Raw genomic sequence first — 12580 nt, 5'->3', positions numbered from 1 at the left:
TGCTTTTCTGTTTCAAGGCCCTGGGGACCTTCTTCAATATGATTAATTCAAATTCCAAGTAGAATGCAATTGTAGGGAGAAAATCTTTCCCACATCTTTCGGAAGAAATAACTGTGTATCTGTTTCTACCAATTAATTAAAAGAAAAAGAAAAAAAAAATCTTAAGCAACTCATCTGGCAGACCAGAGGTCTTTTGGAGTAAGGATGTATGAAAGGAGGAGGGCTTTAGTGGAGGTGGGGCCCAGGAAGAGTCCCACGGAAGGACGCCTGCAGCTTTACCCAGGATGTGAGGTGCAGCGGAAGTGCACGGGCTTTGAAATCACACCGGAGTTCAAAGCCCTGCGTAGCCACTGCCCTTATTTACTTTTTACTGTATCTCAGTTGCCTCATCCATAAAACGTGGCAACAACCAGGACTGTTCTATTGATTCCAGATCAAAGAGCTTGGCATAAAGCAGGTGCGCCATAAAAATAAGTTATCCATAACACTTAGGGGATGCTCAGGGCTGGGGCAGGTGACCGCAAGTGGCCTGAAGCTGAGACCCCCCCACCCCACCCCCGGGCCAGGCACAGACCCTGGGGCTTTCCTCATTTGCTCTCTGTGAGGCCAACTCCCGACTCTGTGCGGAGCCGCTGACTCAGGGGAAACTGGGAGCCGCTGGACCACAGGGAAACGATTTGCTTTTCCTTCTTGCCGGGAGGCCCGAAAACCGGCCAGTCTGAAATGGCTGTCGCAACATCATCAGCAGCAGCTTCCGAGGCAGGAGTGGTGGACTGAGACTTTGGCCCCGAGCAGCCTCTCCGGGATTGACCTCCAGCACGGAGCCCGCACAAAGTGCTGAGTCACGGGGAGGCGGCGCCGCGCGCGGCGGGGCGGGCCCAGCGCAGTCACGTGTCGGGGGCCGGATCACAACAACGGCGCGGCGTGCAGCGGCCGCGGCCGCGCCGCTTCCTCCCGCGACCCACCGGCTCTCCGAGCATGCTCAGCGCGGCGGCGCGGCGCGCCCGCTCCCGGCCTGCAACTCCACCCGCCGGGTTTTCCGGGCCGCCCTGGGGGCGGGGCTTTCGGCGGCTGGGGCCCTGGGAGCGTAAGATGCGGTGTTTGCACAGCCGGTGGGTTCTGGCTCCGCGGCTCTAGTTTTTTTTCTGCGGAAGAAGTGACCTGGAATTCGCCTTTGGTCGAGGCTGATTCTGCAAGATACGGTGGCCTTCTTTTCGCTTTAGCCATCGTTAAAGCCCTAAACGTTCTGGGCAAGGCTGTCCGCTGAACTTGCACTCCCGGAAGTCGAAAGTCAGTCCTGGGTGCGATCTACAGAATGGAATCGAGAAGTCAATCTAAAAATGCAGACCTCTGTCAAATAGAGAATGACTTCCGTTGATCTGTAGTGTTTTTTTTTTCCCCTTGTAACGGCAATTAGTAAAGGCAGCGTGGAAGTCACTGTTAAATTTGACCTAACTGCCAGGTGGTGCCACCACGCTACATCTGATTTGGGATTGTCCAAAGCCCAGGGGCTCTTTCTTGGGTACTGGTTGAGCATTAGGTGGTAGGGTGGGAGAGGCCCCTTTCCATGAGTGTCAGCTAGGAATCTAGGGCTGAGGGACTAAAACTACAGTGTTCATTCTCACTATACTCAGTATAACGTAGAGCTTTGGCTAGATGAGAACTTAGGCTCCTACTGAACAGCCCCGTCCCTGTTTCCTCATTAAGGCGAAACTGACACTCTCCAAAGAGACCAGCTTCAAGGTGGTGGGAAGAAATGCAGCAGGTGTAGGGGGAAAGTGTGCTTTGCAAAGTTTGAATATCTACACCTGTGGTGTTTCAATTAAGTAGCATTCGAGTCACATATGTATCTCATATTTTCCATTAGCCACCTTAAAAACTAAAAAGAACAGGTCATTAATTTAGTATACTATAACAACATATCCAAAATACTGTTACAGCAACATGCAATCATGCATATGTGAGATGAGATTATGAGGATTACAAAGTGATTTTTTGGATGCCTCCCCAAGACAATGACCAACACTACACGCCACCCCTCCCCCTCACTGCTGGACTTCCATAAGAAGCTAACATTTATACGAAGCACTTTTCTAGAGTTAAAGACAAAAATGGCATAAATCATCTCTACCCGAGACGAAGTCACTATCTAGTGTTGAGACACACACACACACATATATATATACATATATATACACACACATATATATGTGTGTGTATATATATGTGATTTTATCATAATGTAGATATAGAGACATTTACAAATGCAATCAAAATACAGAGAGGAGTACTGGGACTCAAGGAATGAACAGGAATGTGTCGGATGGAGAATCCCAAGCAGAAAAAACAGCACTAAGCTAGGACTGCGCAGGTCTAGTGAGGTTGGCGGGGAGGGTACAAGGAAGAAAGAGTGGGCTGTGGACAGAAGGAAGAGAAGGAGGCTTGGTTTTTATCCTGGCTGTTGAAACAGATGATTGAAACATCTCCTGAGCTTCAGTCATACCCCACCCACACTCCAGACACACACACACTCCTGTGGAAATTACAGCCAGACTTGGGTATCTGTGTCCCCAAGCCCTAAGAGGGGGGCACATCCAATATGAAGGGTGTGGGAGAAGAGACTCCTACGATCATAATCCATTCGGCAGTCAATACGTGCTTACTAAATGTTAACTTTGTCAGGTGAGGGATTCGGGCACAGTAAATACACACTTCCTGACCTCAGTACATGTATGATCTAGTTGCTGTCACTTTCCCCCTGACCTGTTATTTCATCGCTCTGTTGACACATTTACCGAACAATTACTTAGGGGCGAGGTACCTCTTTCTTTCCCTTTCCTGCCAGGACAAGGCCAACCCCGGTTATTTCTAATATCTTCTACGCCCATGGTAAGCTCATGTGAGCATCATTTTAATCACTTAGTGGACGAATCTTAGGTTTGGAGGTGAGATACTTTGGGGGATGATTCAATCTAATGATCCTTCTGGGGATGTTGACAAAGCCCCTCTGTTACAATGAATGGTGTCTGTGCCATCCAAAGAACACATGTCATCAAATAGTTCATTTAGAGTCTACACAAATATTTGTAATATGTTCATATCTCAAAAGTTGTAGACAGATTTTCTTGCCATATGCTGCTGCTATCACCCTGGTTTTTATAAGTGTGAGACCCTTTTCACCTAAAAGATAGTCTGGTGGATTCTTCATTAATTCAAATAATCAGCTTTCTTCCTCAACCCAGAGCTGATTTCTTTCATTAGATAAAACGGACTTTTGCGTAGCGCGTTTGCTTAAAGCGAGGCCGACCTTACCCGGTAACCCGCGCCGAGCTCCTCCCCTTTGGCTCCGCCCTAGCCACGCCTGCGTACTTTCCACACCCCCGGAGCCCTCCAGAGTCTCCGGGGGCACTCGGCCACGCCTCCTCCCCTGTACCGCCTCCTGGCCACGCCCCCGCCCGTAGTCTATAAAATCCGGAGCGGCGGATCTTGTCCCGGAGTGGTGAGCGAGCTGAGGTGACTGGGCATGCTCGGCGGCGGCGCAGGTTTTGGTCACAAGTAGGAAGAAGCTAGTGCACGACACCGGCAAAGAGGAGTGGGAGCCGCTGCCGCGCCGCGGCTGTGGGGGCCGCCGCCGCCGCCGCCTCGGAGCAGGAGCGGGGCGGCAGCCGGAGCGGGCGAGGGGCCAAGCCTTCGGGCAGAGGGCCGCCCAGCCTGCCCACCTTCCCGCCGCCTCTGTCCGCGCGGTGCGCCGACCCCCGGGTCGGTCACCTGGGTGGCGAGGACCCCGCGCCGGGGAGCCGGAGCGGACCGAACTCCACCTCCGCTAGCTGCGGCCCGAGGGCGCCCCCCCAGGGCCGAGCCGCCGCCGCTGCCGCTTTCTGCGGGCCGCTGAGTGTCCGGCCCCGCGCCCCACGCCTGGAGCCCCGAGCGGCCGCCGCCGGCCCCGAGGACGAGGAGAGGGGGCGGCCATGGGGCTGCTGTCCCAAGGCTCACCGCTGAGCTGGGAGGAGACCCAGCGCCACGCCGACCACGTGCGGCGGCACGGGATCCTCCAGTTCTTGCACATCTACCACGCCGTCAAGGACCGGCACAAGGACGTGCTTAAGTGGGGCGACGAGGTGAGAGCCCCGGCCCCGGCCGCCCCGCGCCGCCTTTGTTCGGGGAGGCCGGGCCCTGGCCCCCGGGGGTCCCCGCTGCGCCCCCGAGCGTCCGGCGCTGCCCGGGGCTGTCTGGGAGTGGGACCCTGCTCCCAGCCTTCTGGCCGGACCTCTCTCCCCCATTCATTCATCCAGGGTTTCCTCCCCATTCAGCAAAGGCGGAGTAGGCGCTGGGAGGATGTGAGCGTGTGGAAAAGTGTGACACTGGGTGCTTGGAGTTTTCAGGCTGGGGTGTGTGCCGGCCGCCTGTCAGCCCTCCGTCCCGTCTCTGTGTGTGCTTTGTGATTAATATGAAAGGGGCTGAGTTGTCCTAGAAGGCCGGTGCTGTTAGGAATCAGGTTTCAGGATTTCGCTTCCTCCCCACCTCATCCAGGCATCTTTTAAACCTCTAACTTCTTCTTCTCATCACACCCCACAGCCTCACTTTATAAGTATAAATTGAAGCTAATTATGGCTCAGTTTTCCTAAAAGAGAAGAACTTTCCTGGTCCTCCTTAATTCTAAATGGGAACTCTCACACCTTCAAAATTCGGATTTGTTTGTGCCTTTCCATGGCCTAGATCTAGCACATAGACTACGAATCCGTGCTTCAACATGCATGCAGCTTCCAGGTGAAGGGTCTCTAAATTCTCAATATGTTGACCCATTGTTTATTAGAATGATCTGGAAAGCATTGCCTCTTATTTGATTTCAAGCCTTTTCTGTCAAAGCTTTTTGTGCCTTCCCTTCCTGTTTCTAAAAACCACACGTATATACAGTTCAGATAATTAAATGACTTCTCAAAAAGCCTGTCTATACTTTTTACTGTTTGCTGTCCATGGCTTGCCCGGGTGTCAATAATTTATCTTCTAGTCAGTGCTGCTACACCAGTTCTGAACCTCCTTGCAAAAAGTTAGTTTTTCTAGGATTGGAAAATGATTCTGCGTCTTACAGTTGAAGGAATTGTGCTGTTTTTAAGCTAGAAAAGTATAATGACTAGTAATTCACATTTTAACTGGTTTGCTGTACTTTATTGGACAGAAAAAGGGGTACAGTATGTATTTTGTATATCGTTTTTAGTCTAAAGCTCATTTTTTTTTACAGCATCTGACATTTTATATATTCATTTGTGTATATGTGTTATTTCATGATCTATTTTCTATTCCTTCTAGATTTTTTTTCCCTCTCCCACAACTCCCTTTTTTTCTACTAACAAGCCAGGGTCCATTGGAATGGGGAGTTTACTGTTTAATAGAATCCATGAAGTAGAAAAGTTTATCTTAGATTTAAAAAGTAACCCGCTGCTCGTTTATTATTATTTTACATTTAGCTTCAGTCATGTCTGGGTAGAGTGTAGGGTTTTCAGAAAGAATAAAATTCCTGTTTGCAAGTATTGACAGTCCTCTTGGAAATAGGCAGCCTGACCCAAGAGGAAGAATTGAGATTGTGAAGACTGCCCAGGTGGTTAAGGCAAAAACAAAACAAAACAAAACAAAAAAAAACACACACACATACACATACACACACACACACAAAACTGTTCTTTCTTACTCCTGGGCTGACATTTCAGTGAAATCTTGGTTCTCCCCACCCCTACCCCAGGTGGGTTCTCTCTCCTGTCCTTGACCTGTGGCGTGCAGGTACTAATTCTCCAGCTTGGTATCGCTCCATCTCTGGGCAGAGAGGAGGTGTGATGAGAGGGAGGGCGTGGATCTCGCACCTAAGTGTTTGCTGATGCTTCTGTTCCTCCAGCATCCTGTAAAGGTAATCACTCTTTCTGTGGAGCATTATTTGTTAAACTGTAGGTCATGATCTGTTGGTGGGTTGAGAAGTAAACTGAGTAGATTTTAGATGGCTAAAGTTCATTGTGTCTTTACAACACCTGACATATTATACAGTTGACCCCTGAAAAGACAAGAGGGTCTGAACTGCTTGGATTTACTTATACCAATTTTTTCTTGATACTAAATACAGTACTACCCAATCTGAGGTTGGTTGAATCCACAGATACCAAAAGGAAGGCCACCTATGGGATCTGAGCATCTGTGGATTCTGGTGTCTCTGGCGGGCCCTGGAACCAGTCTGTCACAAATAGCAAGGGATGGCTATGTATTCATTTGTGTATTGTATTTTATGGTCTGTCCTCTCCCCGTAGATATTTTTCTCTCCAAGACTTTAAAAGTGGGGTAGGATGAATGGAGAGTATCAGTTTATCATACGTAGTGAGAATACTGTGTCATAGTTTTGAGTTATTTGGGGGTATTGTGGGTTGGTATATTGGGTGCTTGTAAGTTATTTCTTACTATGGTTGCAGTTAAAGGAGTTTAAAAGTGAGAGTTTCACGTTTATGGTGGCGGCGTCCTTGATCAGAGGAGCAGACAGAAGTTAGCTTGATTGTGTGCAGAGGCCGAGGGAAACGGGCTGGGCGGATAAAAAGTGGAGAAGGGTGTGGCGCGGGGTGCAGTCCTGAGATGAAGGACGCCCCGCTGTACAGAGGGATGTTTGGGATGTGATACATTGGGCTGTGTCAGCATGATGCCAAAACCGCTCTTTGTGGAAAGTTTTGGTGTTGGGTTTCTAGGACCATGGACTTGGATTGAAAAAGCAAAAAGGAGCCTAAAGCCATGGTCGTAGATCTGGTTGGAAGGAGATCTGCTGCCTTAGCTCTGCGCTGGTCACAAGGACTGTATTTATCCCGGGTGGTACTTACTTACCAGGGAGAACCCTGGATTTGGGGTTGCGCTTGTGTTGTATTCCAGGGTCTGCCAAACTGCCTAGTGGCTGTGAGCCTCAGTTTTCTCCTTTGGAAAATGAGAGGGTGGTTCCTCTTTGAAACTCACCTGGGGACAGATCATCTTTAGACTGCCGAGTCAAGAGAAGGCTGCCAGCAATCACCGTGAGATAAACGGTTATGTTACAAAAGTGTGTGTATGCTGGCTTTGGGGAGCTCAGAAGTGTTTTCCTGTGAGAACCTTTAGGAAGCGGATTCCAGATCCGCTTACAGATGCGTGTTCCACCCATAGTGTGGCTGGTCGCAACCCTGGCCACCGTTGATCAGGCTGTTTCTGTGGGAGATCCGAGCTCTAACTCCCAGGTACCGGGAAGACCCTTGGAGTGGCCCCAGGATGGGGGCTGGAGGGAGGGGAGGTGGGTGTTCCTGGGGACTCCGCCACCTGCTAAGCCTTCTTTTATGCAAGAAAAGTAAGCACAGCTCACACAACTTTTCAGGGACAGATTTTGTTTCTAACTTGGAGCATGCACATCAAAAGACACAACCAGAAAGTTTATAAACGCTGCAAATGTGGCAGTAAATAACGACTCTTCCCAGTAATGCCTCTAATGTCAGCTACCTGCCAGCCTTTTTGGTTACTTAGTGGCAGAGGCATTATCAGAATTGAAAGCTGTCTGACTCCAAGTCTGTTTCTGAAACACATTACACCAGGTTTTGGATTATTTACAGTGTATGAGATTTCATCAAATCTCCTTTTACAGAGTTCAAACTCTCCAAGTTACATGGGTGTCAGAAAACATTTTAAAGGAAACAATTTTTTTCTAATTTTTTAACCCAGTATATAGTGGCTTTCAAAGACAAGAAGGTCAGTTGTCCAATTAGCAGATAAGTCCATGTGAACTTTGAGAGGAAAATAGAATACTTTAATATTTGTGAGTGTGTTCTTATCGTACATAAAACCAATAAAACTGAGATGGAATTTTTAAAGGGCTGGTATAGCCTTCATTGTTTGAACTACACATTACCTGTGTAGGTTAAGAATGTAAGAATGTAGGTTAAGTAACTATTTTGAGAATGCATAGCTTGTTAATAAATAAGCTTATAATCTTTTAACAAGAATGACATCCCAAACTATAAATCTAGACTGGACAAAAGCACAGTTATCTGAGTCTAATTGAAGGTTCCATGTAGCTTCAGACAAATTGTGTAATCTCTCTTAACCTCAGTTTTGCCATCTGTAGATTGGGCACAGTAATACATTCCTTATAGAGTTATTAAGAGTGAGATAATGTTGGTGAAATAGCTTACAAGTAAGTGCCTAGTCTTTTAAGTAAGACTCACAAATAGTAGCTTAAGATGTTTACTTGGAAATTTTAAAATACCCAGTGTATCTCATTTAAAACATCTCATTTAAATAGCCGTGGTCATTGGGGAATAAGACATTCCATCTTTGTGGGTTTTTAACTGAGATTTGCCCATTCAGATACAATGATATTCCATTAGCTAGGTAATTTTTATGGTATTTCTAAACTGCATTTCAAAATCTAAACTGTGTTTTTAAAATGCATTATTTGACACTGATTTCTTAGAATAAGGTATTGAGCACAGATTACTCTGCAAATCATGAGGATTCAGATTTCCTACGTAGCTCATTGTGGCATGTGACACACAGGTGTTGGATCTCTCTCTTGTTGTCACTGTGGATGTCAGTTTAACAGCATTTATTGACATGCCTAAAGCACAAGGGTGACAACCAGGAAAAAGTGAAACATGGTTGGAACCTTCTGTTGATTTCACCCTCCCCCCCAAAAATTACCTTTTTAAACCAAGAGGTTCATTTTTGAAGGTTAGGGAACCTGGTAACTCGTGCTTTATGTATAATAGACCTGTAAATAGGATGGGTTTGAACTGCACTGGTCCACTTATATGTGGATTTTTTTTTTCAGTAAACACGTACTGCATGAGCCAGACCATAAAGTTGACGTGCAGATGTTTTGCTGCGAGGAGACTTGCCATCCCTAACCCTCTCATTATTCAAGGGTCAACTGTGTGTTAGGAATTGAGGCTAAAAATTTAAGCTTGGCTTAAATGTGAGCTTGACTACTGCTTCTGGCGTACATCTCAGTTTGGGTGTTTCTTTTTTTTTTTTTTTCCTGTTCATTTTGTGCTGTATAGTTTTATGTCGGCTTTCTTTTTAAACCAATTCCATTGATTTATAATTTACATATCTTATAATAATACTCACTCATTTTAAACATACAGCACAGTGACTTCTAACAAGTCTCTACAACCAGGTATCTGCCACCACAGTCAAAATAGAACATAGAAAACATTTGTGTGTGTCTAACGCTTCCATCACCTCTAGAAGTTTCCTTGTGCCCTTTGTAGACATGTAAGAGAGACATGACACTTCAGGTGATTCTGATCGCTTGGGGCACTATCTTTGGGAAGCCGCCCTGAAGAATTCCAGGCCATTATTCTGATGAAGAGAAGGGAGGTGAACAGAGTGATAAAGGCAGAAAGGTGAGAGAGAGCACTGGTAGGTGCGGGTTCTGTGCACTTGGGGGCTATAAGTGCAGTGAGCGGGTAGGATTCGCTTGTGGAGGCCTTTGGGTTAGTAGAGGTTTTGCTGTACTTTAAATAAAGACATGAGGAAAATACAATGGAAGGAAAAGGTTTATTACTTGTGTGCACCTGGCTCCCCTCGAAGATGTTTCTGGACTTCTGAATGAGTTACTCTGACCCCACTGTATCACTGCTGAATTCCTCTGTGAAGAATTAATTGCTGATTTGGAATTAGCAAATGTACTTACTCTAGAATCTGTGTGTAGCTTGATTTTGAAAGAGAAACCTGGGTAAAAGTTCAGTGTAAGACCCTGTATCCTGAGAAAAGATGTCAGAATACTTACTGAGCCTCTAACATAGAATTTATTTCTAGACGTTTTTAGATACTCAGGGCATCTGAGTGTCTTGTTAAAGGTAGGAAACTATATATGTGGGCCATTACTGAGGTTGCTGGCATTAATGAGTGGACTGTCTCCTAATGAGGTTGCTAATTAATATTCTCTGTTTATACACTTGTCATTTAATCAACTTGGGTGTATTTTCACAGCTATATTTAGATATAATTGGCATACAATAAACTGCACATATTTAAAAATGTACAGTTTGATAAGTTTTGATATATGGATACATCTGTGAAACAGTGACCACGATCAGAATAATGAGTACATTCATCATCTCCAAAAATGTCCTTGTGCCTCTTGGTAATTTCCCCTTCCCTCCCACTTCCTCCGGCGACCACCCATCTGCTTTCTGTCTCTACAGCTTAGTTTGCATTTCCTATATCGAGGAAATCTTGCAGCTTGTACTTTTTTGGTCTGGCTCTTTAAACTCTGCACATGTAATTTGAGACCCCCTTCAGGTTATTGCATGTATCAGTGGCTCATGCCTTTTAATTACTGAGTTGTATCCCATTGCGTGTATCTCACTACGGTTTGTTCATTCACTATTTGAATCGTATCCAATTTTTAGCTATTACAGACAAAACTATGAAAAGTATGTCTCTCTGTGGACTTAGGGTTTCATCTATCTTGATTCTGGGAGTGTTGTGCTGTAACTCTTCAAGGAGACTACCAGACATCTCCAAAGTGATCATACCATTCTGCATTCTCACCGTCTAGTTCTGGTTCATCCACAGCGTTGCCAGCACTTGATATTAGTCAGTCTCTTTAATTTTTAGCCATTCTAATTGGTGTGTGGTGGTATTTCATTGTATTTTTAATTGGCACTTCCCCTAAAGACCACTGAGGTTGAGTTTCTTTTCATGTGCTAATTTGCCACGCATATGTCTTTTTTGTGACGTTATGGTGAAATAAATTGTTTGAGTTGTTTTCTTATTGAGTTTTGAGAGTTCTTTGTGTTCTGGACCTAAGTCTTACCAGATACATGCTTTGCACATATATGCTCCCAGTATGTTTTCTGTTTCACCTCTTTTGAAATTTGAACTGTCTCAACTCTTTTGAAGAACAGAAATTGTTCATTTTGATGAAATTCAGTTTGTTCCCCCCCCTTTTTTTTAAATGGATCATGCTTTTGGTCTGGTATCTTAAGAAATCTTTCCTTAATCTGAGGTCACAAAGATTTTCTCCTGTATTTTCTTCTAGAAGTTTTATAGTCTTAGGTTTTACATTTAGGTCTATGATCCATTTTGAGTTAATTTTTGTCAATGATGTAAGGTTTTTTGGTTTTGGTTGCTTTTGCACAGTACCCCGGCACCCTTTGCTGAAAAGACTCCTTTCTCCACTGCCTTTGCACTTTTATCTAGTATCAGTTGTCTGTGTGTGTGTGGTTTCATTTCTGGACTCTGTACTGTTCCATTGATCTCTTTGCCTTTATGCCTATACCACGCTCTTCTTACTGCTTACTGCTGTGGTTTATAATAAGTCGTGAGATCAGGTGCTGTCAGCTCTCCAACCTTGCTCTTTTCAACTCATTTTGACTCTTTTAGTTCCTTTGAATTTCCACATGAATCACAGAACAGCTTGGCAGTTTCTACCAAAAACAAACAAAATAAACCCTGCTAGGATTGCATTGAACCTATGGATCAGTTTTGGGGAGATGCTCCCAACACATGAATAAGCACCTCTGTCCACTTGCATTTAATTTCTCTTATCAGTGTTTTGTAGTTTTCAGTGGTTAAGTCATTCATGTCTTTTGTCAGGTTTATCATTGAGTGTTGTAATTTTTTAATTTTATTTTAAGTGGTATTTACTCTTTAAGTTACAATTTCTGATTGTTCGTTGCTGATATATTAAAATTGCTTTTGTATATTTATCTTGTATCCTGCACCCTTACTAAACTCAGTTTTTGAACGTAGGGAATACAAAATTCCCTATAAAATTCTTGTAGTATTTTCTTTCTTTCTGTTTTAATATCTTTGCTAATTCTGTCATCTTTGCTATTTAAGGTCAGGTTTAATTGAGTTTTTTCCTCTTCATTTGACTATATTCCTCTGCTGCTTTGCAAGCCTGGTAATCTGATTGGGTGCCAGACATTACGAATTTTATCTCGCTGGGCGCTTGATACTGTATGTTCCTGAAACTGTTCGTAAGCTTTGTTCTGGACTGTAGTTATTTGGAAATAGTTTGATCCTTTTAGGTCTTGCTTTTGCAATTTGTTTGGCAGATCCAAGAAGTCTCAGTTTTGGGCAAATTACTCCCTTCTGAGGCAAGACCTTCAGGAGTACTTCCCCAGTGCCGCTGAACTAGGAGTCACTCCGTTCTGGTCAGTGGGAACACACCTTGTCCCAGCGTTGGGTCCTCACCTCACACGTGTGGGTCGATGCACTGCCGAATCCTTCCCGGGGAGCCTCTGCAGGTCCCCAGGGTTGTCTGTGCAGCTCTCTTCTCATTGGTACTTGGTCCTGTGAACTCCCATTGACTTGGTTTCCTCAGACCTTCAGCTCCGTGTCTTCAATTCAGGGAGTCCTCGGGACTCCGCTTCGCCTCCCTGCCCGTGACCTGGTGCCTGTCTCCAGGCAGGCAGCTGGGGCAGTTGTGGGGCTGACCTAGGTAGACGTTTGCCCCCGTATCACAGGGCTCTCTGCCCTTTGTTATGTGATGTTCAGTGTCTTGGCGGGGTTGGGGGGATGGGGATGGGCACAGTGTCTGGAAGATTCTTTCACATATTTTTTTCTCTCTCTTTCACTTGTT

The 12580-nt window shown here is 45.4% G+C and overlaps 1 protein-coding gene across 2 annotated transcripts in view; it reads left to right on the top strand.

Annotated features, from left to right (window-relative positions):
* The first annotated feature begins 3487 nt into the window (after positions 1–3487).
* The window catches only part of GCLC (glutamate-cysteine ligase catalytic subunit), a 41502-nt gene continuing 32409 nt past the window's right edge, over positions 3488–12580 (top strand). The window contains exon 1 of one of the 2 annotated variants that reach the window (XM_074348918.1): positions 3488–4118. In XM_074348918.1, coding sequence (XP_074205019.1) covers positions 3969–4118 — 150 coding nt within the window. In that variant the 5' untranslated portion in view covers positions 3488–3968. The remainder of the gene's footprint in view (positions 4119–12580) is intronic. The other variant, XM_074348917.1, reaches the window with a different exon arrangement.

The sequence above is a fragment of the Camelus bactrianus genome, chromosome 20 (assembly GCF_048773025.1).
Source record: "Camelus bactrianus isolate YW-2024 breed Bactrian camel chromosome 20, ASM4877302v1, whole genome shotgun sequence".
Lineage (NCBI taxonomy): Eukaryota > Metazoa > Chordata > Mammalia > Artiodactyla > Camelidae > Camelus > Camelus bactrianus.
Note: the sequence above shows the minus strand (reverse complement) of the source record. Positions and strands in the feature narration are given on the sequence as shown.